Consider the following 27,962-nt stretch of genomic DNA (forward strand, 5'->3'; position numbering starts at 1 on the left):
GCCTGTGTGGGTGGAAAGGGTGCTTTTTGTTACATTTCCTTTGTGCTTACAAAGGACTAAATTATTTGACTGCAGCCCTGTCAAAGTGGGTGTTTCAAAAGCATTCCTTGTCAAAAATGATAGAAGATATTAATCGAAAAATGAATCCTTTTATTTTTACCACTGTAAATCTCAGGAAGCAATTATGAGGATAATTCACTTTACAACAAGAAAACAAGTAGATTGAAAAGAGTTACAGAACAGATGGGAATTTTAATCCCACATAAAATCCACAACATTTTTGTACTTGCACTCCTGCTTATATTGCATGTAGATATTTTTACTTGCAAAGGTAGTAAGACAATGGAAGAAATAATTCCTGAAATAAGAAGAGAGCACACAGAGTGTTACATCTGAAATCTGAACTGCAAACAGATGAAAGGAGATTGATCTCCTTTTGTGCAGTAGCAGAGCTGTGAAGAAATGCACACCTCTCTGGTGTGCATCCTTTTTCCTTTTGCAGCAAATAGCAGCCACCTCGAAAATAAACAGTCTGAACTCCTCACATGATCAAGTTCTGGGGTTTTTGGTTTTTTTTCCCCCTTATGCTCTTGGGACACTGCAAGGTTAGTGCCTTCAGTCATTCCACTCAGAAAAGAAGACAAAAATTACCATAGCAATGGCATTGGCCCAATCTTTAACAGGTAAAAAACCATCTTGAATCAGAGCTGCCTCCAGCTGTGCCCGAGCCCCAAGGCTGGGCTGAGGCAGCACAGGCACTGCTGGAGCCTGGGCTGGGCTGAGCTGCCTCAGGGAGCCAAATCTGTCTGAGGCCCTTCTGCTCTCTGCATCGGGGGCTTTTGAAATCCCTGCTGCCAACCCCACGGGAGAAGTGGAATGGCCAAGTTTCACAGGCACCTGGAGCCCTGGAGCTTCAGCCTCACCTGGTGCTTACTTGTCATGCACAACCTCACAGGATGTGTGTGTGCTGCACTTCAGAGTTAGCACAGCAGCTCACAGGTCCCAGCAGGAATTGGCATGGTGTAAAGAACAGGGGAAACACCAGGAAACTGCAAAAGAGCTGGGATTAATTTACATCATTTATATGAACCCAATCATGTCTACTTTTCTTCTTCACCCTACAGGTTTGTTTCCTGACAAAGGTAAAGTAGAAAATACTTTAACTACTGTCTGGGACAAAACTGAAGAGGAAATACCTTGTTTCTGGATTTAAAAGTCCAGGGCCCTGCTCTGCCCTTCCAGGAGATATCCCACCCTTTTCTTTGCCTTCTCCCTTCTGTTCCCAGGGCCTCTTGCAGCTCCAGGTGTTGCTGGAAGCCACAGCAGCATAACCTGATGAGCTCCTAATCCCAAAACAGCCCCATTGCCACTGTGCAGTCCTGCTCCATCCTGTGTTACCCTGCATCTCCCACCTCCCAGAGGTGGATGAATCCTTAAATCACCATCCCTGGGACCAGTGCAGGGAGCAGGAAAACATCTGCCTGTCACAGCCTGACTGACAAACCCAAAGGATTTTGTTGTCGCTGCAGAAGTGATGGCTCCTGTTGGGAATCATCCACTGTGTCACTCACCCCCAGTGCTGTATTTATGCAGCAACAGGAGAACAGCCTCAGCCGAGCTCTCTTCTGTAACGTGCCCAAATTCTACTCCTGCCTTTAAATCACAAAATGGACAAAGGGAAAAAACAAACCAGTCACAAATTCCTATGCGAGTCCTTCGTTTTATGGCACAGGCAGCTCCTCAGTCCGGGGGCCGCGGTGAATCCCGACATTCCAAACCAGGCACAGAATCCTTTCCAAAGCACGGGCTGTGGGGGGTGGAGAGGGAGGGATGGGGATGCAGGGAGCAGCGTGGGGGGTTGGTGGGGCCCTGCCTGAGGGCTCCCACTTTCACCATCTTCTCCCAGTCTGCTGTTGCAAAACCAAGTTTTTGTCACAGAAATATCCAGGAGTACATCTGTGCCGATGACTCACTGTTGGGAAATAAATATATTTTCAAAGCTGTTCTACTCACTTATCCTGGTTTTGTTAAACCACAACTATAAAGCATTTCCACAAGTGTCTGCCTGTACAATTTACGTTCTAGGTCCTGCAACCCTTCATAATTTAGACCTCATGTACCCACATCTTTAATTTATGGCCTTATTTCCCAAGTATGTAACTCAAAACTACAACTACATAATAACTGAGCATATTTTATAGCAGAAAAAAAAAAAGGAGAGGAAATACTACAACGATAGTTATTAATTATATACCTGTTGGACTATTACCACTGTACCTTTAATATCAGAGAATTCTTTTGTAAGGCAAGGAAACCCATAAAATTGTTCAGTTGGAAGTTTCTACAGTCTACAAACTAGAATTTTATTCTGGTATTCACACATCATCGAGATGATGCACACACAGTTTTCCTTAGAAGTCTTTCCCAGTGTTTGCTACAATTCGAGGTGCAGGGCAGTCTCATTGTGTGGAACAAGGTGACAATGAGGGGAGTGCAGACTTCCTTCCCCTGTGGAAGGGTGAATTCAGCACCGGCTCACTTTAGGAAAGTGAAATTCAGCCAACACCAGGTCAGAGGTGTTGAGTCACATCTCTTTTCTCCTGCACTGGAGGACAGAGGTGGGGAAAGGCAGGGTCAGGTTAAAACTGCTCCCGTTCTGCGGTGCCGCCACTGCAGGACAGAGCCTGGAGAGGCCAAGGAGCTGCTGCCTCCGGCAGCCGAGAGCCCGCGGGAGCTGCTGAGGGAAAGGAGCCGGGAGGAGCCCGCTAAAGCCAGCAGGAAACGGGAAGCCAGCAGGCAGCACCGGAGAATCAAATTTAAAGCAACACCGTGAGCGGCTGTACGAGCAGCCGCTTTCCTAAACACCGCTGGAAGCTCCCCATGCCAAGGGGGAGGAGGGCGTGGATGCAGCGATCAGTGCCAGAACAACGAAATCAAAGCGGCCGTGCCCCCCAGCCGAAGGCGGTGTCCCCCCCGCGGCACAGCGCAGCCGAGCGCTCCGGGACCCTGCGAGCGCCTCCCGCCCCAAACTGCGCCCGGCGCTGCCGGGGGGCGGCAAAGGGAACGGGCCGGGCCGGGGCTGGGAACGCCCCTCCTGCCGGGAAACCATTTCCTCAAGCCGCTGCCAGGGCTGCAGAACATTATTTAGGGTTTGTTTTGGGGGTTTTTTTGTTTGCTTGTTTTTGGGGATTTTTGGGGTTTTTTTATTTATTTTTTTGTCTGCAATTTATGTTCCTTTCCCACTCCCCTTTCTCTGAAACTCGAAGGTGCACCAGAGATGAGCTACTCTTTAGTGCTCTCAAAGGAAACAATCCGGACTGCTCAGACTTTATTGTTGCCATCCAACAGGTACTGACTGAACAGAGCACTTACAGCAAAGGCGGAGCGGGCTGGGCCGGAGCCGGGATATTTGCGCCGTTATAAAACCCCCACTGCCAACACACTAATACAACATTCAATTAAGAAATGCTAAAAAGACATAAGCAGCGAAATATCACCTCGGTGATAATAAAACATGCGATCTTGAAGAAAAAAAAAAAACAAAACAGCTTTAAGACAACTTCTGTACGAGAACAAGGAAACATAAGCGAAAGAAATGCATAATTTAAGATTACTGAATTAAAGACAACTCACGCGTCCCTAAGAGTCTTCACTGGATAACGAAAAGTGCAGTGACTCAACCCTTTATGAGAAATGTGGGCGGCTCTGAAAAGAGCCTTTGTTTGGAGGAGAGCCTCAGGAAGCGTCTACTTGGCTTTGGCCTTGTGGCTGTCGGTCTTCTTGGGCAGCAGCACGGCCTGGATGTTGGGCAGCACGCCGCCCTGCGCGATCGTCACCTTGCCCAGCAGCTTGTTGAGCTCCTCGTCGTTGCGGATGGCGAGCTGCAGGTGGCGGGGGATGATGCGCGTCTTCTTGTTGTCGCGGGCCGCGTTGCCCGCCAGCTCCAGGATCTCGGCCGTCAGGTACTCCAGCACGGCCGCCAGGTACACCGGCGCGCCGGCGCCCACGCGCTCCGCGTAGTTGCCCTTGCGCAGCAGCCGGTGCACGCGGCCCACGGGGAACTGCAGCCCGGCCCGCGACGAGCGCGACTTGGCCTTGGCGCGCGCCTTCCCGCCCTGCTTCCCGCGCCCGGACATGGCTCCTGCGACTCCGCGACAGCAGCGACACCGGAAGAGCCGAACGAACGCCCAGCCCGCCCCGCCGCCTGCCTTATATACAACCCGGGCGGATCGGCAGCGCCCGTTGCGATTGGCTGCGCGAGAGGACTCGTTCCCCAGCCAATGGAAAAGGCGAATTCCAGACCCGGCCAATAGCGAATCCCGGCGCCGCGCGGAGCCGACAGACAGCCAATAGCGAGGCGGCGATGTCGGCGGAGCTGCTATAAAAGCGGCAGCCGAGGCGGTGCCGGCGCTGTTGGCTGTTTGTTGGTGCGTTTGTTTTGTGCGTGAGCTGCGGTTGGTGCCGAGATGCCCGAGCCGGCCAAGTCCGCGCCCGCGCCCAAGAAGGGCTCGAAGAAGGCGGTGACGAAGACGCAGAAGAAGGGCGACAAGAAGCGCAAGAAGAGCCGCAAGGAGAGCTACTCAATCTACGTGTACAAGGTGCTGAAGCAGGTGCACCCCGACACGGGCATCTCGTCCAAGGCCATGGGCATCATGAACTCCTTCGTCAACGACATCTTCGAGCGCATCGCGGGCGAGGCGTCGCGCCTGGCGCACTACAACAAGCGCTCCACCATCACGTCGCGGGAGATCCAGACGGCCGTGCGCCTGCTGCTGCCCGGCGAGCTGGCCAAGCACGCCGTGTCCGAGGGCACCAAGGCGGTCACCAAGTACACCAGCTCCAAGTAGACGGTTTCTGTCCCATCTTTTCAACCCAAAGGCTCTTTTAAGAGCCACCCACCTTCTCAGTAAAAGAGCTGATCCTGTCCTGAGTTCTTGCACCAAATATTTCGCTAATGGGAGGGAAATATGCATTTACGGTGTAAAAGTACCGTAAATTACAAAGAAAAGGGTTGGCAGTGTTTGTGTGAACTAAGGCTCTATCCTGCATCCTGTAGGAGCCCCGCTTCTCGTTCATGTTCAGTGCAGGGGTAGTACCTAAGAAATTTAATATCGGTCTCAAAGCGACCAAAACGAATCCTATATCCGCTGCTACCTGGTGTTCTGGTTAATACACGCTGAGGGGTGGGGGAGGGGGAAACAAAAAAAAAAAACTACGCCTATTATTTTAATGCCTTAATCGGACGCACTAAAAGCACAGACTGTTTCAGACAGGCCCTCTGTTCTTGTTTTCTGCTTCTTTATCCCTGAGTAAAAGGATCCGGAATGCATGCCCGCTCTTCTTCACTCCTCCCAAAATGTATTTTTGAGGCAGACCAGGGGAAGAAAAGTGGGATGATGGTCTAGTCCCCCAACTGCGCAGTCCTGCATGGGCACTGCCAGCTCTAGCACAGGCTCCCTGTGTGGTTTTTTCTCGGCTTCCCGCTGCCGTTGCTCCGCGGCCGGGCACGGCGGGGCCGCGCCGCTGCCGCGCTCGGTCCGACCTGAGTGAGGACTGCGCGCGGCCTCCCCGCGGGCGGGCCCGGCCGCCTCACGCCCCTCCCGCCCCGCCGCTGATTGGTGCCGCTCGCGCCTCGCAGCCCGAGCGCGCGCTCCCCGCCAGGGACGCGGCGCTTCGGGCAGCACCGCCGCAGCTCGGCGGGGCCGGCCCAGGCGGCTGCCGCCGGCCTTCGCCCCTTCTGCCGCGGCCCTCAACCGAACGCGGCTACCGAGTGGCGAGAAACCGCGAGCACTCGGAGAAGGAGGCGGCTGCCGGCGGCAGCTTTAGCCAGCGGTCCCGAGGCCGGGCACGAACGCGAGCTTTGGAAAACACGGGGCGAGCCCGAGGCGCGGGCAGCGACACCGAACCGCCCCGCTCTGCGGCGGTGCCGCTGCGGCTCGCCAGCCGCGGTCCCAAGGGGGCGGGGCCGGGGGCGGGGCCGGGGGCTGTTCCCGCCCAGCAGGGGGCGGGGCCTTTTCCCGGGCTCGCGACAAGCGTCCAATGGCAGCCGGCCCGTGTGGCGCGGGCGCGGCGGCCGGGCTATAAATAGCGGAGCTTCGGAGGCGGCGGCGCAGTGTTGGCTGTGCTGAGCGCGAGCGGCGGTGCGCGGGTGCCCTGAGCCATGGCGCGCACGAAGCAGACGGCGCGGAAGTCGACGGGCGGCAAGGCGCCCCGCAAGCAGCTGGCCACCAAGGCTGCCCGCAAGAGCGCGCCGGCCACGGGCGGCGTCAAGAAGCCGCACCGCTACCGGCCCGGCACGGTGGCGCTGCGCGAGATCCGGCGCTACCAGAAGTCCACGGAGCTGCTGATCCGCAAGCTGCCCTTCCAGCGCCTGGTGCGCGAGATCGCGCAGGACTTCAAGACCGACCTGCGCTTCCAGAGCTCGGCCGTCATGGCGCTGCAGGAGGCCAGCGAGGCCTACCTGGTGGGGCTCTTCGAGGACACCAACCTGTGCGCCATCCACGCCAAGCGCGTCACCATCATGCCCAAGGACATCCAGCTGGCCCGCCGCATCCGCGGAGAGCGCGCCTGAGCCCCTGCTGCAGCCCCACACAGACCCAAAGGCTCTTTTAAGAGCCACTACATGCACATCAAAAAGAGCTGCAGCACTGCTTGAAATTTTCTTTTAAATTTACCCCTGATGCTTCGCAAAACCGCGAAGTGAATAGTGCTTTTAAAGCACTCAGTAGGAGTAGGGTGTGAAGTAGAAGTTGGGAGGAGGGTGATCAGAGAGCCTCGGGCAGGGTGGGGGGGTTTTTCACATCCCTGTGACCGATGGATGTGACACAGCTTTGAGGAGAGAAGGGGGTGGAGGGGCCTCACAGGGACCCTCCTGTGCCTGGGGCCGAGCCCTGCTCAGGAAATTGCACCTTAAACCCCGCCCGGCGCGTTCCAGGCACGGGCAGGAGCTCCCCGCGTTCCCGTGCTCTGTTCCCGTGCCGCGCTGCTGTCCCTCGTTACCGTCACAGCCAACAGAGATCCCTTGAGGGGCTGCCACCCTGCTCCAGCAATTCTTAACATCCAGAACAAGAACAACCATCGCAATAGATCCGTTTTGATTTTCTCAGCTTTGATGTATATTGTTATACCTGGGGTTAAAACAACGGGCAACCGTGCTGATGGCAGAGGGTGCCTGAGGCTTCTTGCAGCACTGAAAAGGCAAGAAACTGATTGAAAAGTACTGGGGATTAAGGGATAATTTACCAACATTTTCCAGGTTTGTTACTATAATAATACAAAACTGGGTGGGCGGAGAAGGTTGTCAGTTTCCGTTTGTTTTGGGGTTTTTTGTGGGGTTTATTTTTGGCTTTTTTTGTGTTTTTTGGTTTTGGGGTTTTTTTCATTTTTTATGTAGAGGGGGTATTCTCAATAAGTTTTTCTAAAAATCATGGATTTAAAATGTATGTATTCTTGCACTAATGAGAGTAAATGTCTTTTAACTTGCATTTCTTCAGCAGTGATCACCATATCTGCTGAGTTGTCATTCCTGCAGCCAGTTCTTCAGCATTCTTCATGAATTTCTGGAAGGACAGATATACACACCTGCACTTTTCAGCCTTCTAAGCACCCGCCTTTGTTCAAATTCTTACAGTGAGGCAAGGTCAGTGTAACAAGGGTCTGAGGATCAAAAGGAGGAGTTAAGAAATAAACCTCAGATTCATTCTTGGCTGATGTTTCTCCAGCTGGCCCGCAGCATCCTCGGAGAGCGCTCCTGAGTTCCGTGCCGCAGCCCTTCCCGGCCAGGCTCCGAGGCAACACACACAGACCCAAAGGCTCTGTAGGAGCCACTACATGCACAATACAAGAGCAAAACGTGTACGGGTCACTGATCTGTGGGAGAGGAGACTGCAGAGGTGCAGAGATGTAGAATGGCAATGTGCCTCATTGAGGCCCATCTCTACCGACAGAACTGTCATCCAGTCCCCATGGCGGTTTTGGAGGCACTACACACACCCTAATTTAAGCTGTGGAGCTGCTTGGAAACATATTTCCCTTATTTGATCGGAGGGAATACCAGGTTTGTGTATTAGCGGTGAAATAGGAGTTTACAGCCCTGTGACTGGTGTTTTAGGGATTTGTTTGTTCCAGGGTCTCTCTTGAAACAGAGGCCACTGCAGCTGTGTTATATTGACAACATATCTATAAAACATCATAGCAACTCCCACTGGTGATACAGTCTGCATTACTGGAACTCACTATAGCTCATCACCCACTGAACAAGGATTATTTACCTTGTTCCCCATGCCCCATGAAACGACGCTTAAACCAGCGCTCCAGCTCTTTTTGATGTTCGTGTAGTGGCTCTTAAAAGAGCCTTTGGGTCTGTGTGGGGCTGCAGCAGGGGCTCAGGCGCGCTCGCCGCGGATGCGGCGGGCCAGCTGGATGTCCTTGGGCATGATGGTGACGCGCTTGGCGTGGATGGCGCACAGGTTGGTGTCCTCGAAGAGCCCCACCAGGTAGGCCTCGCTGGCCTCCTGCAGCGCCATGACGGCCGAGCTCTGGAAGCGCAGGTCGGTCTTGAAGTCCTGCGCGATCTCGCGCACCAGGCGCTGGAAGGGCAGCTTGCGGATCAGCAGCTCCGTGGACTTCTGGTAGCGCCGGATCTCGCGCAGCGCCACCGTGCCGGGCCGGTAGCGGTGCGGCTTCTTGACGCCGCCCGTGGCCGGCGCGCTCTTGCGGGCAGCCTTGGTGGCCAGCTGCTTGCGGGGCGCCTTGCCGCCCGTCGACTTCCGCGCCGTCTGCTTCGTGCGCGCCATGGCTCAGGGCACTCGCACACCGCCGCTCGCGCTCAGCAAAGCCAACACTACGCCGCCGCCTCCGAAGCTCCGCTATTTATAGCCCGGCCGCCGCGCCCGCGCCACACCGGCCGGCTGCCATTGGACGCTTGTCGCGAGCCCGGGAACGGCCCCGCCCCCTGCTGGGCGGGAACAGCGCCCCGGCCCCGCCCCCTTGGGACCGCGGCTGGCGAGCCGCAGCGGCACCGCTGCAGAGCGGGGCGGTTCGGTGTCGCCGGCCGCGCCTCGGGCTCGCCCTGTGCTTTCCAAAGCCGCTCCGCTCGCTTTCGTGCCCGGCCTCGGGACCGCTGGCTAAAGCTGCCGCCGGCAGCCGCCTCCCTCGCCGAGTGCTCGCGGTTCGTTTTCGCTCGCTAGCCGCGTTCGGTTGAGGGCCGCGGCAGAAGGGGCGTAGGCCGGCGGCTGCCGCCTGGGCCGGCCCCGCCGCGCTGCGGCGGTGCTGCCCGGGCCGCCGGAAGCGCCGCGTCCCTGGCGGGGAGCGCGCGCTCGGGCTGCGAGGCGCGAGCGGCACCAATCAGCGGCGGGGCGGGAGGGGCGTGAGGCGGCCGGGCCCGCCCGCGGGGAGGCCGCGCGCAGTCCTCACTCAGGTCGGACCGAGCGCGGCAGCGGCGCGGCCTCAGCTCTGCGCGGGCGCGGGGAAACGGCGGCGGGGAGACAGCGGCGGAGGGAAACCGAGAAAAAGCCACACAGGGAGCCTGTGCTAGAGGTGGTAGTGCCCAGCAGGACTGCGCAGTTGGGGGGCTAGAACATCATCCCACTTTTCTTCCCCTGGTCTGCCTCAAAAATACATTTTGGGAAGAGTGAAGAGAGGGCACGCATTCCGGATCCTTTTACTCAGGGATAAAGAAGCAGAAAACAAGAACAGAGGGCCTGTCTGAAACAGTCTGCGCTTTTAGTGCGTCCGATTAAGGCATTAAAATAATAGGCGTAGGTTTTTTTTGGTTCCCCCTCCCCTACCCCTCAGCGTATATTGACCAGAACACCTGGTAGCAGCGGTCATAGGATTCGTTTTGGTCGCATTGAGACCGATATTAAATTTCTTAGGTACTACCGCTGCACTGAACATGCACGAGAAGCGGGGCTCCTACAGGATGCAGGATACAGCCTTAGTTTACACAAACACTGCCAACCCTTTCCTTTGTAATTTACGGTACTTTTACACCACAAATGCATATTTCCCTCCCTCCCATAAGCGAAACATTTGGTGCAAGAACTCAGGACAGGATCAGCTCTTTTACTGAGAAGGTGGGTGGCTCTTAAAAGAGCCTTTGGGTTGAAAAGATGGGACAGAAACCGTCTACTTGGAGCTGGTGTACTTGGTGACCGCCTTGGTGCCCTCGGACACGGCGTGCTTGGCCAGCTCGCCGGGCAGCAGCAGGCGCACGGCCGTCTGGATCTCCCGCGACGTGATGGTGGAGCGCTTGTTGTAGTGCGCCAGGCGCGACGCCTCGCCCGCGATGCGCTCGAAGATGTCGTTGACGAAGGAGTTCATGATGCCCATGGCCTTGGACGAGATGCCCGTGTCGGGGTGCACCTGCTTCAACACCTTGTACACGTAGATCGAGTAGCTCTCCTTGCGGCTCTTGCGCCGTTTCTTGTCACCTTTTTTCTGCGTCTTGGTGACGGCTTTCTTGGAGCCCTTCTTGGGCGCGGGGGCGGACTTGGCCGGCTCGGGCATGGCTGCAGCGAACGCTCTGACCACGGCAGCACCAACGCTCTCTCGGACGGAGAATGAGCGGCCCTTCTGGGCGCCCGAATTTATAGGGCGGTTATGCAAATTAGGGATCCTGTATGCTGCGTTTGTATTGGCTGAGGCAGGACTTGCAGCGATTGCGTTACGCCCTTCATCGCCATTGGTCAAATCAGGATCCTCGTTCCTATTGGCTGTTTTAAGCACATCCCTGTCTTAACCAATCGAAAGTCGCGTCTACCGCCGAAGAGGTATATAAGGCCGAGCTCGTAAGTTAAGTTTATCCTATTCGGCTTTTGACTTCGTTTGCTAACCAGCAGCACCAGCAGGAGCAGCAGGAGCCATGTCCGGGCGCGGGAAGCAGGGCGGGAAGGCGCGCGCCAAGGCCAAGTCGCGCTCGTCGCGGGCCGGGCTGCAGTTCCCCGTGGGCCGCGTGCACCGGCTGCTGCGCAAGGGCAACTACGCGGAGCGCGTGGGCGCCGGCGCGCCGGTGTACCTGGCGGCCGTGCTGGAGTACCTGACGGCCGAGATCCTGGAGCTGGCGGGCAACGCGGCCCGCGACAACAAGAAGACGCGCATCATCCCCCGCCACCTGCAGCTCGCCATCCGCAACGACGAGGAGCTCAACAAGCTGCTGGGCAAGGTGACGATCGCGCAGGGCGGCGTGCTGCCCAACATCCAGGCCGTGCTGCTGCCCAAGAAGACCGACAGCCACAAGGCCAAAGCCAAGTGAGCGCTGAAGAACAAAAGGCTGCCAGGTTAAACTACGAAAAACCCAAAGGCTCTTTTAAGAGCCACCTACAATTTCAAAGAAAGAGCTTGAATTTCATTGCGGTGGCGAAAGCCCGCGGGAGGGTTTGAAATGCGTGTCCGGCTCATTTGAGCTGTCAGCGGCGGGCGCCGCTCCGCGCGCAGCCCCAGCCCCGCGCTCTCGCTTCCCTCCGGGGCGGGGCTGAAGCGGTTCCAGGAAGCAGCTCAGCCCTTCCGCAACCAATCCCTGCGCCTCGGGGGCATTTTGAGAGCCACCAAGGCGCTTCTGCCCTCCCCCTAGCAATTCGAGCGCGCCTCGAGCTGTTCCCCGGTCAAACAGTACATTTATCAGCAGCCTGCGGTTCCCCCACACCCCTCCCCAAGACGGCGGCAGCCACAGCATTTCAGCCTATTTCTGAAAATATTAGTGGCTCTTAAAAGAGCCGTTGGGTTTAAATGAGAAGCAAGATTATTTCCCCGCGGGGCTTACTTCTTCTTGAGCGCTGCCTTCTTTGCCTTGGCCGCTTTGGCTTGGCTGCTTTGGGCTTCACCGCCTTCGCCGTAGCCGGGCTCTTCGCTGCCGCCGCCGCTTTTTTGGGCTGACAGCCTTTGTCGCCTTGGGACTCTTGGCCGCTTTCTTGGCTGCAGACTTAACTTTCTTGGGGCTGTCCTTTGCTGTCACCGCCTTCCTGGCGGCGCTGGCGGGATTCTCAGCCGCCGGCTTCTTGGGCTTGATTACTGCGGGGTTTTTTTGTTTGGTTGGGTTTTTTTGTTTTTTGGTTTTTTGTTTCTTTTGTTTTGTTTTTTTGGTTGTGGTTTTTTTGTGTGGGTTTGTTTTTTGTGGGTTTTTTTTTTTTCCTTAGGAGCCTTTTCTTTTTCTTCTCCGGGTTTTTGGTTGTTTTTTTTTTTTTTTTTTTGCTGCGGCGGAAGGAGCCAGACCTCTGGTCTGCACCAGGGTGCCCTTGCTGACGAGGCTCTTGAGCCCCAGCTTGATGCGGCTGTTGTTCTTCTCCACATCGTAGCCGCCGGCGGCCAGCGCCTTCTTGAGCGCGGCGAGCGAGAGCCCCTTGCGCTCCTTGGAGGCGGCCACGGCCTTGGTGATCAGCTCGGTGACGCTGGGCCCCGCGGGCTTGCGGGCCTTGGAGCCGCTCGCCGCCTTCTTCGGCTTCTTGGCGGCGGGAGCTTTGCGGGGCGGTCTCGGAGCCCGCGGGGTAAGGCGAGCCCGGGCTGTGCCCCCGAGGCTGCGGCGCGGCCGCTGCCCCGCCCTCCGCCTTGGGCTTCCTCGGGTGAAATTGAATGGCTTTTTCCTGCTTTATCTGTCACCAAATCAGCCTTTTTCTACGTCTGGGAGCGGCTGTTTCTCCCTTGTTGATGTCTTGTCGCGAAAAGAGTCGGATTTGAGTAACACGGGGACCAAGAGTGCCGAGTCCTGCCAGCAAATGGACCTCGAGAGCACGCAAGTTTTGTTTTTCTTCCTAAATTAGAAATTCTACTTTAAAGTTAACGTGAGTCAGAAAACTCAGTATTAATCTTCAGTAGGTCCTTTTTACACTACATAAGACAGCAAACAGAGCATCACTCTTTAAAATAAAACGGTTTCAAAGAGAGTGAGGTAGCACAAAGCTGTGCTGCCGCTTCTCCTACTGAGGTTTATACCTCTGGCTACTGTGAAACACTCGGGTATATTTTTTTCCTTTACTTCCAAACATAAAGTTTCCAGAGGTTTCACACTTCTATGCATGAAGTATGAGACAGCACATACTTTATCCCCCTCCTTGAAACACTTTCCTATTCTTAACATAGCAAAAGGCTCTGCAAAATCAGTGGAATAATTTGGGAGCTGAACATCAAAGATTAAAAAGTTTGTGTTGGACCACGGAGCTTCACATAAGTCTCTGGTGCACAGAAACAGACCACACTCTAAATGAAGCACACAGTGCTAAATGTGTAAAATTTGTTTGTGTGATTCATTAACATGGAAAAAGAAATGGACAGATCTTGAGTGTGCATGAGATGTCAGAGCACCATTCTATACATATTTTGATCTGAAGCTCAAAAGAAAAACCACAATTTTTGCTCACTGTTCTTTTTCCATGTTACAGATCATGTCACAGCATTTTCTGTACATTTTCTGTACTTTGCAGCACAAAGTGAGGCAAAGCTCTTTTTGCACATTGTGATCACTGCTCAATTGGCACACATACATTCGTACCAGCTACAACTTGGGTATAGCTTTGTGTCCCTGTAAGGAGTTCCTAATTCATTTACCTTGACATTTAATGCCCATCAATAGTTTAGTAGGGCCAGATTGCTGCATTTGCACTAAGCAGGTTTTTGTACTCACCAACTCTGCAATCACCAGTGCTGATACTTGTGCTGGGACAGAAGCCTTTCTACCTCCCCCATTCTCTGCAAATCTTATTTTACAAGTGTAATAATGTGTAATAACACAATAGCACACTTCCCTCCAGCCTGTAACATAACATTCCCAAGACTGTTTTATTTTACACACACAGCTGTATGCCTAAATCCTGTATAGTGGTGCCAACCACAACACCAACCATCTCCCGAGGAGAAGCTTCTTTCTCAGTGTGTGCCACAGCAACACTGCCACACATTGTGGTAGTCCTTGTCTCACTCCACTTTTGTCTCCACCATTCTCTACCAAATACTAAATTCAGCAACGCGAGGCTAATTTTTGTAATTATTTTAGAGGCTTCTATTTATTTGGTTTTCCGCTTCTGTTTTTATTCTAATATTCCCTTCCCTTATTTGTACAAAGATTATATAATCTCATGACCGTTTTAGATACAAGCAGGAATAGGGGGAAGGATGCAGAAGTATAAGAGAACAATCAAGCCCTACAAGGAGATAGGAATACAGCATCACCTCATAGAGTGATGAGTAAATACAGTAAATACAGAATAAATACACAAAGACTGTGGTTCATGGCTCACCCTCCTCCCCCAAAACCTGCTGTTCCTGGTGTGATTAGCACAAAAACCCGAAGTTGTGCACCAGAGATCATTACTCCAATCATGGTCAAACTTCATTAAGAAATGGGTAGTAGTACATATTTCTCTGCAATGCAGACATGAAAAAGAACAGATAGGAAGGATCCTCCCTGGGACAGATTCTCCCTCCCTCTTGTGCATTTACCATCACAATTACAGCCAGATTTGCTACCTCACCCTAGAAAGGTGAAACCAAGAACAAGAGGATCTCAGTGGTATTCCAGGCTGTCGGCTCTGCATGCACTGTCAGTATGGACAGAGATCTCTGGAAGAGTAACAAGAATCTGCCAGCAAATCCTACAGAACAATTGATTTTTTGCAGGTACTATCAATGTGAGTCAGCTTGCCCTGCAAGAGATCAGATCTGAAAGTCCCTTAGAGCACTTTCCAACATGGAAAGTACAGCTTATTATAACCAGTAACAAATGCCTGTTAACTTGCAAAAATATGTAGTAATCCAAACCAAACTTAGTGCCTGCTAGCCAACTAAAAAAATTGCAAAATCAGGGTAGCTTTCCAATTACTGCTTGTCCCTTTTGTGATATTTGGCTCTAGAGCACAAAGCCAAGTGGCCACCATCGATGACATTAAAAATCCTAGGAAGAGGACCTTACAAAGGTGCAGTGTTCAGCTTTTTGTACTCATACTGAAGATAATTCTTCTTGAATTCTTTCTCCTATTCCTCCCCTTCCTTATGATTTTTCCACATGAACACCTAACTGCACTGCATTTCACATTGCCATGACTTTCCCAAGCATGTAAAGCCCATCTCTGTTTTGGAGATAGGAGAATTGAAAGTCATTCACAATTCTTAAAAATACAGTTGCTCAGATCCTCCAGTTTTAGTCTGATTCACGTTTTCTACCCTTCTCCTGCTGAGGCCCAGCTGTAGGTGTTAATTCTCAACATTTCCTGTCAGCAAAAAAAAAAGGCTCTCAAAGCTACTGGTTCAGCAGCTCTCCAGATCCAGACAACAGGATCCTGATTGTGGGATCCTGAATACGTGCGTGTGTCTTGTTCCTTTTCCACTTTTGGCCAAGTTGCATGCAGACGTTTGGTTTCAGCCCTAGTGGAGAGAGAAGCAGATTTCAGTTATAACAAAACTCTACTGCCTCTTGCACTTATCATTGACACTGGAAGTACTCACCAGGTTTAGGTTCAGGATGGCCAGGAACAACAGTTCCTGCACCTCAGTTTGGCAATTCCAAACTCTTCTGCCATCAAACACATGAGAATGTGGGAATGGCTTGGCTCACCTTTAGTAGGGCCCAGAGCACATGAAACACCTTTTCACCTCCATTTCAGCACCCTCACAAGGAAACATCTCAAGAGCAGCCAGCTTCAGTTTCCAAAATGTCCTTCTAAAAAAATAGCATTTCCATCCCATGGAACAGACACCAAACCCAAAGGGGACAGTAGAAAGAGCAGTTTGTTCCACCTTTCAGCTGCTGTCTGGAGAAAACCCTGACCCACAGTTTTGGTTTGAGTGGCAATGTACATGTCTCCCTACCAGCTCCTGGCAGGGACTCAAGTCTTCTTCCATCCCACTCTGAACCATGACATTCACATCACTTAGACACTTTTTATTTCCTCTGAAGCATCTGGTCTTAAACCTCTGGCTGACTGCAGCCTTTGTGGTTCACTGGCTCCCTTTTGGTGCCCACCCTGGTCAGGCGGAGAACAACCACCTGCAACTCCTCCACTTTCTGCAGAGAAGCCAGGAAGATGAGCTACCACCTCATAAAAACAAGCTCATAATGGCTCAGAAGAGGTGGACAAGAATCCTTGAGGGAGAAGAGGTTACCCCCTCTCCTGCCCCTGTGTTGCTGGAGGGCAGGGATGGAAGATGAGGTTCCCAGCACTTTTCTAGAGGACACTGGGATGCAGAGCCAGCAAAGGAAAGGAGCAGTTTGGCACAGATGTCCAGCAGCTGAAATACTGCCCTGAGCTAAGAGCAAAAATAGCTGCTGGTATCACTGCACCTGTGAAGACAGGGGAAACGTGTGAATTTGGGCACGCAGGCAAATTCAGAGAAGAGCTAGAGGAGGAGGAATGCTTCTGGTGGGTTGTTTCACCACCTTACTTTTCAGCATATGTAAGGTCTGTTATGTAAAGTGCTTAGTTGTGGGATTCTGAATACATCCGTGTCTCTTGCTCCTTTTCCACTAACTCTTCTGGCAGTTTTGAACTGATGAACAGATTCTAAGATTTTTTTTTAAATCACCTGCATGAAGCAATATTCTTTCCTTCTTGCTGACATCTATTCAAATGAGGATTCCTATGACAGCTGTCCAATCACTTCCATATTAATAATCTAAAAAAAAAGACATTTTGTTCCAGAAACCTTACAAGGGAAATATTGTTGTTGGTTTACAGAAACCTTTTATTTTCCAAGAAATATAAAGATAAGAATGCAGTATAATATGTCATTAAACATGGGAAAGTCTCAACCATCCCCAGAACAAGAGAATGTAAAATCATGACCTGATCAGTGTTATAAAAGCTGTGCCAGGTCAGAGGGTAACTTCAGGGAGCAAACATTCATCTGAAACTAAGGTCACCTCCATTCACCATTTGCTCTGCCCAGGAGGCAATGAGCAAACCATCAGCTTCCTCCCTGCCTCTGTTTCCCTACATATCAGGTGAGAACAAGAACCACCAAAGTTCATTGAAAATGCTGCAGAACAGCAAGGAAATGAATTGTCTGTAGCTCCATGTCGATAATCAGAGGTCCTGCATCCAAACTGATGTGATTTTTGAGTATACATCAGGAAATGCGTCAGCCACCATATGCTTCCCGAAATATAAAAAGTGGTGAGAAGTAGGCGGCCTGATTATCAATGCCTACTTGCAATCTACCATGCTATGGAGGGAGAGATTCCTACTGAGGAGCAGATTTTAGGGAAGGAGACTGCTGCTTTCTAGGCTCTCTCATTACCCCTCGCTGTGGGAAGACCTGCCCACAGAACGGCTGAAGAAGGAAGAGTTTCAGGTGCAATGATTGGTGTGCGCTAAAGCTGAAGGAAGAAGGATGCTCATCTTCAGACATCACTGCAAAGAGGCACAAAGTACAGCAACAAATTTGCTTTTTGCGATGCAATACAGCTCCCTGACTGCACCAGGTTCAAGGAAGGGCTGACAGGAAGAGAACATATTCACCCTTTCTGCCCAGTTCCAGTTCTCCAAGTCTGCAGAGCTGCTTCAAGTGTGAAAGTGTTTTTTCTAGAGCTATACCAGCTCACTACAAAATGTTGTCATCTGCTCTGAAAACAATCATTAGATGTCTGATGTGCTGAAAATATAAAATAATACTCAGCATAGAGGGGAGCCCTAGGATACTACAAGAGTTATTAGTCAAAATATGATTTTGGTATCAAGAATGCAATTTGTCCTTAAAAGCAGAGTTCACAAACACTTTTCAAAGCAGGTTTGTCAAATACAGAGACTTGATTCATGATGGACATAAAGGCCATCCCAACAGCCATGTATCTCCTGCTGAATACTGAGTTAAGTATGGATGCAAGCAGTGGTACCTGTATGACAAATATTTGGGAGGTACAGGAGGCCACACTGCATGCTCATAGCCAGATGGCCTTTTCTCTTTGGATCCAGATGAGATCCATCCCTCTCATGCAGGTGTTCTGTCATTCAGAAGTGTTCCCAAGTCTTGCTGGTGTCAACAGGGTCAAAAGGTACCTGAAAAATCCATGGGGGGGGACAGGCAGAGATGCACCATTGCCACACACAGTCTTCCACAACAGCATCTCCTGCTCACTGCAGGACAGCAAGGGCCGGTTTAAAGGACCACCTCTGGCCCAGAGCAGTGTCTGTGGGACAGGATATTTGAAACTGGAATATAAACCTAGCAAACCTGTCGAACGAGGCAGGAGAGAGATAAAGAATTGCTGTCCATAATTTGTCACATATTATAGAGCAGGTGCCTGGAAGAGATGGGATGAGCTTTTGGGGATGACTCTTCCTTCTCCGATCTCTAGAGGGAGCCTCAGAGTGTGAATAAACTGCGTGTGAACCTCTAAAGAGGGCTGAAATGAGGAGACATGCATCTCTGTCTGAAGTTCAAGGTAACATTTTTCAACTTTTTCTGGACTTCTTTAGGCCTCTGCGTCTGTGTCATGTTTCCATTGTGCCAGGTGGGAGGGTTAGTCACTGTAGTGACAGTAGCTTTTGAGGTTCCTAGGCAATCTCAGACAGAATTTGACAAAGCAGTCAAGATTTCAAAGATACTGATTTCTTGAAAGCTAAAAAAGAAAAAAGTAGATTTTGTAGGTGAGAAGAACCAGACTCCCTTATTTCAAGAGAAATGTTGCCTTGTGAACTCAGCCATCAAGAAGCCCATTGGAAAAGAGACACGAGAAACCAGGTTACCCGATTTCTACCTTTTACCAACCTAATAGGTTTCTTTGCAGCTCTGGAAATACATTAACAATTCTCCATTTTCTACAGTTCTGGAGGGGATGGATAGCCACGCTTGCTCTGGTGTGGAGCTGCTGCTGCCCCTGCTAAGAGGTGAACAGAGAAAAGGCCCCAGCAGTGCTGGTGCCAGCAGAGCTGCGTGTGGCTGCACTGAATTACATCAGCTGTGCCACGGCCAGCACTGGAGGCTCACGGGCTGCCTGAGGAGCTGCTGCTCTGTGCACCAGTCTTGTGCCACCCAGCCTGCACTGAACATGTCATCAAAGATGGCAAGTGGCAGAGTAAGCTGCTGTGTTTAAATGCATTGCAGGGATTCATTCTCCACGTCCAAATAAATACTTGATCTCTGCAAACGCTGCTAACAGTGTTTTGACAAGGCGATTTAGGATGGTATTTTTGTTACATGAATGCAGGCACAGTCAGTGTGCTTGGCTAATTTTCTGCATAAATGGAACTCGCAAGAGGTGTTCTTATCCCACAGGCTTTCCTGTTCCCCCCACCCTGCTCTTCTCTTTGCAGGTTTCCTCAAACCCAGCTGAGGACCCACATACACTGGAGCCCAGAGCAGCCTGTCACATTCTGGAATGCTTTCAAAAAATTAATTTGAACCTGCTGGTAAGGTTACTAAAAGCTGACACAGCCCTTTTGTTCCAATTTGCTTTCTTTGTTTTAGTTTTGGCCTATTCTAGTTTCTGCTGATTCTGAATTAATATCTTGCTGTGAAAAGTAAAGATTTGTCGTTGATACAATTGATACAATTGAAAAAGAAAATAAAAGAAAAAAAATCCAGCTTTTAGCTCCAGGGTCCAGTAGTTAAGGTTGAAAGTACCAAGCATGGCAGAAATCTCCTGTTAGAAAGATGGTATATAAGTGTAAATTTACTCCAATTTTCTCAGTGATTTGATCAAAACAATGTTAGTAAAGGAAGTGTTTATTTGAAACTCCAGCTTCAAATGATACACATTTGCATTCAAATGTTACATCACAGAAGCTGCAAACAGCTTCAGATCAGACACTTCTGCCATACATCCCTTCTGCTGGAGAGACCAGGAGCAAAAAACCAGTCCTTTCTGCCAAAATCCCCTGAAAGGAAGAGAGCTGAGGCAATAAAACATCCTTCCTTCCCTTTTCTGGTCACCTGCTCCCACAGACTGCCCTCAGGCATTTCAAGAGGATGTGGCTGGATGGGAAAGGGTGGAACAGAGGAGCAATTTTTGGCCAGGGTCACTGTGAAACACCTGCTGTGCCCCTTCCACCATCAAGCCCAAGCGCTTTGCAGGTCACCAACAAAGAGGCAGCAATGCTCAGCTGGCAGCATGGTCAGGCCTCCACCAGCTTGCAGAACCACCCAGTGAAGGTCTGACCTACTCCACACATCTGGAGATCCCTGATAAGCTAAAGATTCACTCCAGGCAGGCTCCTGGAGCCTACCTGGTGACCCAGCAGAGGTACTTACATCTGGACAAGTGCACTGATGGCACTAGAAGCCTTTCAGTCCTTGGCAGGTGCTGAGAGAAGACACTTTCCTCCCATCCAGCTCCCATTCCCATCTGCTCATCTTTGCTGGAGGTGGTCTTTCTCATTATCAGTGGGAGAGAAGACCAGCAGCCCCACCAGAGGGATGTTTGTGAGAGTGTCAGCAGGGACAGGAACAGATAGCAAAATGCTGTGGTAGGGCTGCTTCCTGGGAAATAGTGGTTCTTTTTATAACACACATCTCTTGTCTAAAATCACTTTGACATCTGTAGCTCCTCATGTGAAGTCCATACTTTCTGGGTATGCACCTTATTATAGGGGTGGATTATGGGGAAACGCTCTCTTTAAATGGTGAAGGAGCCCAGGGATGATTCATGTGAGAAACCATCCTCGGCTGAGACCAACATCTGATCTTGAATGAAGTGCAGATCTTTCAGTGGGCATGAAAGCCTGTGAGGGAATAGTCACAATAGGGAAAATGGGAGAACAGTCAATAGGGAAAATGAGTTGTCTCTTCTGCATCCTAATCAGGTCCTTGCCCACAGACAGCATTGCAGGAGTTTCTGACAATATTTTGCAGCTGAGTATATTGAAAGAAGACAACTGTGAAAGGAAGGAGAGCATCTAAAACTATGTCATTATCTTAGGCTCATTCTAGACCCTCTTTTTCTTTTTCTTTTTCTTTTTCTTTTTCTTTTTCTTTTTCTTTTTCTTTTTCTTTTTCTTTTTCTTTTTCTTTTTCTTTTTCTTTTTCTTTTTCTTTTTCTTTTTCTTTTTCTTTTTCTTTGTTATTTCACTTTTACCAAAACTCGCTGTCCTAACAAGGACATATCTACAGGCACAAATTCTAACACAGATGCAGTCACATGAAAAAAAGTGCCCTATTCTATTTGGGAATGTGAGAAAAGAACGATCAACTGCAAACGCTTGCCAAGGCAGATGGGCTCCAATTCAAGCATACGCTTGCTAAAACAAAGGGAAGGGCCAAAGCACAGTTTCCTTCAGTGTCAAAGCTCACCTTCCTGTTAACGTGCAGTATGTACAGATTGTACCAAACCAGGACTGCATATTTGGCATCTTTAAAATGGTGTTTTCTCTTTTCACGTCTGTGACAGTTTGAAATAATTCTTCCTTGCTATTTATTTTTTTCATTCACTTTTCATCTCCTGTAGGTACCCCCGAATAAACATTTGACATGCTATTTCACACCTGTTTTAACATAATTGAAAACTAAGTTGCTGTTGAAATGAATAATCCTAGCCTTCAGCTCTCTCTGCCTGCTACTTCTCAGTCTCAGCCCTTTTTAAGGTCAGCTCCAGCCATTGTGTGGCTACACATCCCACAAATTCAACAGGAAAGCCTCACCATTCAGTGACAGCTAGATAGCTTTCAGATTAGATAGGTCAGGGGCAAAATCAGAGCTTCCCTGTCAACAAATAGTCCTGAAAAGCAAGAATCCACCAAACAAGAAAGTAGATGCTCCATCTTCAAGCACAGCTGCTCAAAAGCAGTGTCCCCAGGACCCCAGGTCCTGGGTCAATAAAGACAACATCACTTTGGACTACCACTGACTGCCATCAAAAAAGTTATTTTTCCTGACCCCATCAAAAGAATCTTTGATTAAAATTGGCCCTGGTTCAGCATGGAAGGCAGCGCCAGGAGTGGCACTTAGGCTCTTCCTCCCCAACACCTTCATCACTTCTTCCCTCTGGCCACACCTGTATGGCACAACTGCCAGGCAACAGCAGGCAGCAGAACAGAGGATCCTAATGATCCTTTCTGATTACTGATTGCTGGGCAGGCACTTCAGGAAAGCAAGAGGGCTGTTTCTCAACCATTGTGGTGCCTATGGTTAAGAAACAGAGTAAAACCACAGGGTGATCACTCCTTTTGCAGCATGTTTTTATGTACTGGGAAGGAGAAGAGATGGGAATTCAGAGCAATGATCTTGCTGTGGGGCTGCTTCCCTTTTATGGATTCTCCCAAAGAGCTGGGATTTTAAAAGTACATTGGCCTTGAATGGAGTAGGTGGCTGGCTGATAGCTCCCCTGGCTCTAGATGTGTAGTGGAGGGAAACTTAAGTCATCAAACAATTGGCAGCTCCAGCATGGAGTAAAGTCAGTTGCTATTTCAGGGAAAGGAAAGGCAACTGTTCCCTGCAGGGAATGTCTGCACTACCTCAGAGCCAGGAATAGGCTGCGATTTTCAAACTTTTTTTCCACCCCACACTTCAGGAAAAGTGAACACACAATGTTCATTCGCAGGGATCATTTCCTGAACATGATGTGTGCTCACTGTCCCACAGGTCACTTTCCAGTGTGTCACATCCTTCTGCACAAGGGAGAGCAGGAAATGGCAAACTCCCAGTATGAGGCAAAGCATTCCCATCGCAGCAATTGGTCCACAGGAGCTATAAATTGGTCTCCTCCAGAAACAGATCAAAATTTGTCTTCTGGGAGGGTGGCTGGAAACTGAAGGTAAGTTTGAACCAGTAATTTTTATGTGTCTCCGAGTACTCTACTAGGAAAGTGTTTGCAGATTTTGGACTAAAGTATACCTTTAGTGCTGGGGAGATTTTTCTCTGTGAGCAGGAGTTGGATTTTTTTCTGCTGGTATTAATCAATATGAAAAGATTTGCATCACTCCATGGCCTATGTTAGCTATTGAATGATTGTTCTAATAATTCAGTGAGATAGTCACTGTTATTATCTGAGACAGTTCTCAGCAACTAAATCTTCAGAACAAATTGTTAAGAGGCTACTGGAATTGATATATTTAATGACCATCATATTGATCTGTTGTGAAGTTATTGGTGATATAATCATTGTCCATTTCAATGCTGGTATCCATTTAGATTGGTGTTAGTCCTTGTGTTTCTAGCTTTATTTCTAATTATAGTGTAAAAATAATAGGACACAGCTTCCAGTTGAGAGAAGCACAATGTACTAAGTGATTCAAATGACCCAATGACACCAAGAGAGACTGGGGGCATTTTCTGAAGGGCACAGGGGGCACCTTAAAGGTGTGAGATGGATTAGGACAAGCCAGCAGAGGGGGAAAGATTGCAGTGAGAATTCTTTATGAATACACTTCTGGAAGGAAAGACTATGGTACAAAGTTTTCTCTTTCTGAAACATGAGGATTCTGCAGAGTGAAGCCCCAAGGATCCTAACTACATAGTGTGACTTTATGAGGGACCAGGCACCTTCAGTCCCCACAGTACAGAAGACTTAGAAGGGAAAAGGTAACGGCAGCAATGAATAGTTTCACTCGGCTCAGTGACAGGGTCTTTCTGCTACAGAGACTCCTTTTGGCTGTGAGGGCATTATGGGCTCCAAACAGCTTCTCAGCTCTCTGGCTGGACCTTGCTAGGTGCAGAGGCAGCACAATGTGTGCACAATGCAGTGCTGTGAAGCACAGAAACTCTGCTTCCACCAGACAATCAGCTACACCACTCCTGTTGGCTCTGTTGCCTCAGGTTCCCTGTAAGCAGGACTGAAGTTGCTGGCTTCCTTTGTAGCATTTTGCAGCCCTAGAGCAACCTGAAAATGTTTATTGGAACATTTCTTTCTGCACTTGTGGTAAGGAACAGAGACAGCAAGCAGAGATTGTCTAGCACAGAAACACTGAAGATTGATCTCCTAGAAGCAAAGCCTCTCCTGCTATCTTGCCAGGGGAGGTTTCCCAGACCCAGCAGTTTTCAAGCTTTTTCTATTCACAGGCTTCTGTATTTCCCGTTTCCCCATCTGCAAGGGAGTGCACACTAAAAATGGGCCTGCTTTTCTATGTGCTGTTCACGACTCTTATTAACAAGGTTCAGAGGCCCCCCTGCCACTGTAACTGGGTATTTATAACCACAGGACTAAGCACCACAGAACAATAGTTCCCATCTTTGTTCATACACTGACACTAGGTTACAACAGGAAAAAAAAAACTCATGCTGCAGGGCCTTGAGTTGCTGAAGCTTAAAGAAAGGAAGGATGTTCACAATACCCATCCAAGGCATTAATAAACTCCTCACCTCCTATATGGAAAATTCAGACATAGACTCCACTCAGCAGCTTCCCTCTGTCCTCCTTTAATAGGAAATCACCCCTAAACAAAAACCTGGGATGGTGGCTTTCACCTCCTTGGAGTCTGACCTTTCTTGTGAAAGATGTTCTTCTATATTGCAGATCCTCTGAATCCCATTGGGGGACAACAGATTAGTTCTGGCAGCATTACTCCTCTGGGCACTGAGTCACCTAATCTCAGGGGAATTTCTATCCCCAGGGTTTCAAAAGATCTTTTGTGTCTTCATAGAGATAATAGTAACAGCACCTCTGACCCCAGTCCTCAGGATATTTCAGACTTTGCAGGGGATTAAGAAAAACATTTTAAAGTTTTACTGTCTGAAAGTTACAATGGAATATGTAATTAAAAGTACACATTCATATGGGTATGTGTGTGGACGTGAGTGTGCATGCGTGTGGAGATGGAAAACCTTTCTTGTAGCTGGGCTGAAGCAACAAAAATTTGGCTGGATGCCATCCCTGAAACAGTGGTCCAGGATGAGCATGTCTCATGGGGGCTTTTTGACATAAATCCCACGCCAGACTTTTCTTTCTCAGGACAGAAGCCATGGAGAGGAACGGTGCTGCCTTTCTGCCGACACCAGACCCCACGCACCACTTCCACGTCGCGCTGCTGGATCAGAGGCGGAGGCTTCGTGGCCAAATCGCTCACCTTCACAAGGCAGCTCGGAAACTCAACCAGCTGCGCAAGAGGTCCCTGATCGCCAACGTCAGCGGGAGCACGCTGACAGCTGCCGGAGCGGTCACAGCCATCCTGGGGCTGTCCCTGAGCCCGGCCACGCTCGGAGCCTCTCTGCTGGCGTCGGCCGTGGGTCTGGGCCTGGCCACGGCTGGGGGGGCCGTCAGCATCACTTCCGACCTCTCCTTAGTGCTCTGCAATTCCCGGGAGGTCAGGAAGGTGCAGGAAATTGCAGTGACTTGTCGGAAACAGATGAGGGAAATACTCGGCTGCCTGGAGTTCCTTCGCCGGGGGCAGGGCCCGGGCGACCCTGCGCTGCGCCAGTCAGAGAAGAGGGCATCCATCTCGCTCTACAACTTCGTCTGCTTCATGGTCTTCTGCGGCTCCCACAGCTTCCTCGTGCCAGAATGCACAAAGGAGGTCACTAAAGTAAGCCAGGCTGTGCTGAGGGCCAAAATCCAGAAGCTGGCTGACAACCTCGAGACCTGCACCAGGGCAATGGATGAAGTCTGTGATCTTCTTGAGTCCAGAACAGAGCTTTCCCCACGTACAAGGAGACTCAGCTTGCGTGCTAAAACCACTGCCGAGATCCTGAGACCGTCCAGCTGAAGCAGTGTTTGGCCCATATTAAAACTGGGTTTGGAGGCATTACATTATTAACTGTGACCATTAGCACTGCTACCTGTTGTTTTACAGTTCACGGTGCTGATGCTGTGAGGCAGACATTCTGTAGATCCTTATTTCCCCAGCCATCTCCACTGCTCTGCTTCCCAAGGCAGCAAAAAGAAGTAGGTCAGGAGGCAGATGAAATACCTGATGCTGACTGAACCTGGTTTGTAAACAACTTATGAATTTGTGTGTGGTACAAGGGCTGGAGTACCCTAAAAAAGCCAGCAGCTGCCAATTTCCAGTAGAGTACAATCCCATTACCAAGGTACATCTGGAAAGGCTGCAGAAAGAAGCAGCTCCAGATATGACAGACTGTATGGATAGTTCACCATCCCAGGGTGAAATAGCAGGGCCAGAATTTATCCACTTTGGAGAAACCTCTCCAGACTGAGAACTGTGATGTTTGCATTCTATTTATTTACCTAGAATGATTTTAAGCTTGTGATATTGTATTTAAGAGTGTATATATTTTTTTTCTTTTTTTTAAAGGAGGCCTCTGTTCCAAAGGAAAGCTGTTGTTTTTTAGAGTAAAAGCAAGTCTGTAGCATGTGAGAGCAAGTTACCTGTTATTTTGCTGTGGGGGAGGGCAAATCCCTGTAGGAAAAGGAAAGCATGACCTGAATGCTGATAGTAATAAAATAGGTGAAACAGTTCAAACAGTGACAATAGATTTTAGGAGCTAAAACAGAGAGAAGAAGAGTGACCCTGGGACCAGAGTCTGCCTCAGGGCATTGGTGGAAGGAAGTAGTTGTATCTCCTGCAGCAGGAAGGGAAGGGTAGGTTGGTGTTATGTGATGGGAGCACACCTGAGAGGTGGAGGTGCCACTCTCCATGCAGTTGAGCAGCCTGTGAGACCCAGAGTGGATCATCTGTGAGGGGGGAGGCAGCACTCATGGAAAGCTACACGTACTCCTAGCAGTGCTTCCCACAAAAGGCTTCATATCAGTGAATTACATGTGGGTACTAATATTCAGGAGGGGTAGGGAGGAGTAGGATGATTCAGTGGCAGAGCCCCTACAAAGCAGGAGCAAGGACTGGGACCCTGTTTCAAGTGACTGCTCTGCTGAATATGCCCTTTGTGATTTTGAGCCATCAGTACCTCAGTTCCCTGTCTAAAAACGGGGATAGTAGTACTTCCCTACCTCACAAGGATGTGTCTGGGATCATCCCACTGAGAAGTGCCCAAGTATGGTGATGATGGGGATCGTGTCAGTACCTGAAAGAGGTACAAGGAAGAGACCCTGAAACTAGCTTGAGGTGACTCAAAGAGGTAATGCAGAGGTAACTGCCTCCACAAGCATGCCCCAGTGGATAAGGGAAACTTCCCCACGCAGGCACAAATCCAAGTGATCAGAAAAACCTACTCTGTAATTCTGCAACACTGACCAAATTCTTAGGGTGCCACAAAGCTTGAATCCTTTTTGTCCCTTCTTTTCATGATATCAATATTTGTTTTAATATGTTGTAAGAAGAATAAAAGCTCTGTTTCCCCAGAGTGGGACTCAAATGCTTTTGATACCCATGCCTGTTTGCCAGAAATGAAAAAGTACACTGCTGATTCAAATAAATGAATATGAAGCACTTTTGTGTCAATGTCTCTCTGCACACCTGGAGGTGATGTGCTGTACACATTGTGCATCTCGTCTCTTTATGCCCCCCTTAGGAAATAGCTGACATTACATCTGCACTAAAATTCATCTGCTGGGGATGCTCTCACCCTTCCCCTGCTGAGGACTGTAACATGCAGTAGAGCCAGGAGCACATTTGTTTAAAAGCCAAGTTTAAAAGCCCTGAGTGACAATTTCTAAATCCATTATAATCTGCAGTGTCCTGTGTTGAAAAGCACAAAAAAGGAATTACTGCTTAGAAGCTGTATATTTATTTTATCATGCATGAATGCTCCCAACAGCAGTTTAGGACAGGAGAAAACTTTCATTCAAATACATCTGTTGGCAATAGGGACCTACACAAACTGGAATTTCACCAGAATAGAATTGCTCCACCCTGCTCCCCACTAAAGCAGCACCATATGATGTGGGCAAGGAGCTCAGAAAAGAATCACAAGCAGTGGCTTCCTGTCACATCCCTGGCTCCATTTCCTGAGGCATCCCAGTGACCCTTACAGGGGCTCATGTCTACGTGCTGGCCAGGCTTAGCCTTTAGCACTAATGACAAACAGCAAGCTGATGGTCAGGCTGCTGTAATTTTTGAAACATATGGTAACAAAGGGTGGTTTTGGGGGGTTTTTTTGGTTTTAATTTATCACTGCTCCTGAGCACAGCGGGATGCAGCCATTTCATTTTTACTCCTGCCCATGAATTGTTTCGGGTTTCCTCTTCTTTCCCT

The 27,962-nt window shown here is 49.9% G+C and overlaps 7 protein-coding genes and 1 pseudogene across 8 annotated transcripts; 4 read left to right on the forward strand and 4 right to left on the reverse strand.

Moving 5' to 3' along the window:
* Window positions 1-3,288: 3,288 nt before the first annotated feature.
* Window positions 3,289-4,136, reverse strand: LOC135300469 (histone H2A-IV). Its single transcript, XM_064419938.1, has one exon. It carries the CDS (start codon window positions 4,134-4,136, stop codon window positions 3,747-3,749), a length of 390 nt encoding a protein of 129 aa, XP_064276008.1. The 3' UTR covers window positions 3,289-3,746.
* Window positions 4,137-4,158: 22 nt separating this feature from the next.
* LOC135300478 (histone H2B 1/2/3/4/6) lies at window positions 4,159-4,898 on the forward strand. The gene has a single exon (XM_064419946.1). The coding sequence runs from the start codon at window positions 4,467-4,469 to the stop codon at window positions 4,845-4,847; it is 381 nt and encodes a 126-aa protein (XP_064276016.1). The 5' UTR covers window positions 4,159-4,466; the 3' UTR covers window positions 4,848-4,898.
* A 976-nt stretch (window positions 4,899-5,874) lies between these two features.
* LOC135300465 (histone H3) lies at window positions 5,875-6,753 on the forward strand. Its single transcript, XM_064419934.1, has one exon. The coding sequence runs from the start codon at window positions 6,161-6,163 to the stop codon at window positions 6,569-6,571; it is 411 nt and encodes a 136-aa protein (XP_064276004.1). The 5' UTR covers window positions 5,875-6,160; the 3' UTR covers window positions 6,572-6,753.
* Window positions 6,754-7,511: 758 nt separating this feature from the next.
* LOC135300463 (histone H3) lies at window positions 7,512-8,801 on the reverse strand. Its single transcript, XM_064419933.1, has one exon. It carries the CDS (start codon window positions 8,793-8,795, stop codon window positions 8,385-8,387), a length of 411 nt encoding a protein of 136 aa, XP_064276003.1. The 5' UTR covers window positions 8,796-8,801; the 3' UTR covers window positions 7,512-8,384.
* A 1,276-nt stretch (window positions 8,802-10,077) lies between these two features.
* On the reverse strand, window positions 10,078-10,573 carry LOC135300479 (histone H2B 5). The gene has a single exon (XM_064419947.1). It carries the CDS (start codon window positions 10,507-10,509, stop codon window positions 10,129-10,131), a length of 381 nt encoding a protein of 126 aa, XP_064276017.1. The 5' UTR covers window positions 10,510-10,573; the 3' UTR covers window positions 10,078-10,128.
* A 225-nt stretch (window positions 10,574-10,798) lies between these two features.
* On the forward strand, window positions 10,799-11,356 carry LOC135300473 (histone H2A-IV). The gene has a single exon (XM_064419942.1). The coding sequence runs from the start codon at window positions 10,865-10,867 to the stop codon at window positions 11,252-11,254; it is 390 nt and encodes a 129-aa protein (XP_064276012.1). The 5' UTR covers window positions 10,799-10,864; the 3' UTR covers window positions 11,255-11,356.
* A 275-nt stretch (window positions 11,357-11,631) lies between these two features.
* On the reverse strand, window positions 11,632-13,929 carry LOC135301434 (histone H1.11L-like; annotated as a pseudogene).
* A 1,530-nt stretch (window positions 13,930-15,459) lies between these two features.
* Window positions 15,460-27,186, forward strand: APOLD1 (apolipoprotein L domain containing 1). 2 transcript variants are annotated; one of them, XM_064419923.1, is made up of 4 exons: window positions 15,460-18,367; window positions 19,239-19,334; window positions 22,501-22,672; window positions 24,806-27,186. In XM_064419923.1, exon 4 carries the CDS (start codon window positions 24,816-24,818, stop codon window positions 25,554-25,556), a length of 741 nt encoding a protein of 246 aa, XP_064275993.1. In that variant the 5' UTR covers window positions 15,460-18,367; window positions 19,239-19,334; window positions 22,501-22,672; window positions 24,806-24,815; the 3' UTR covers window positions 25,557-27,186. The 2 variants fall into 2 exon arrangements, with proteins under 2 accessions (XP_064275993.1, XP_064275994.1); XM_064419924.1 differs by lacking the exons at window positions 15,460-18,367; window positions 19,239-19,334 and adding an exon at window positions 21,853-22,072.
* Window positions 27,187-27,962: the final 776 nt, after the last annotated feature.

Source organism: Passer domesticus, chromosome 5, assembly GCF_036417665.1.
Source record: "Passer domesticus isolate bPasDom1 chromosome 5, bPasDom1.hap1, whole genome shotgun sequence".
Lineage (NCBI taxonomy): Eukaryota > Metazoa > Chordata > Aves > Passeriformes > Passeridae > Passer > Passer domesticus.

Excerpts from the sequence above, each read along its gene's own strand:
- LOC135300469 (XM_064419938.1), bottom strand. The coding sequence starts at position 4,136 with ATGTCCGGGCGCGGGAAGCAGGGCGGGAAGGCGCGCGCCAAGGCCAAG.
- LOC135300478 (XM_064419946.1), top strand. The coding sequence starts at position 4,467 with ATGCCCGAGCCGGCCAAGTCCGCGCCCGCGCCCAAGAAGGGCTCGAAG.
- LOC135300465 (XM_064419934.1), top strand. The coding sequence starts at position 6,161 with ATGGCGCGCACGAAGCAGACGGCGCGGAAGTCGACGGGCGGCAAGGCG.
- LOC135300463 (XM_064419933.1), bottom strand. The coding sequence starts at position 8,795 with ATGGCGCGCACGAAGCAGACGGCGCGGAAGTCGACGGGCGGCAAGGCG.
- LOC135300479 (XM_064419947.1), bottom strand. The coding sequence starts at position 10,509 with ATGCCCGAGCCGGCCAAGTCCGCCCCCGCGCCCAAGAAGGGCTCCAAG.
- LOC135300473 (XM_064419942.1), top strand. The coding sequence starts at position 10,865 with ATGTCCGGGCGCGGGAAGCAGGGCGGGAAGGCGCGCGCCAAGGCCAAG.
- APOLD1 (XM_064419923.1), top strand. The coding sequence starts at position 24,816 with ATGGAGAGGAACGGTGCTGCCTTTCTGCCGACACCAGACCCCACGCAC.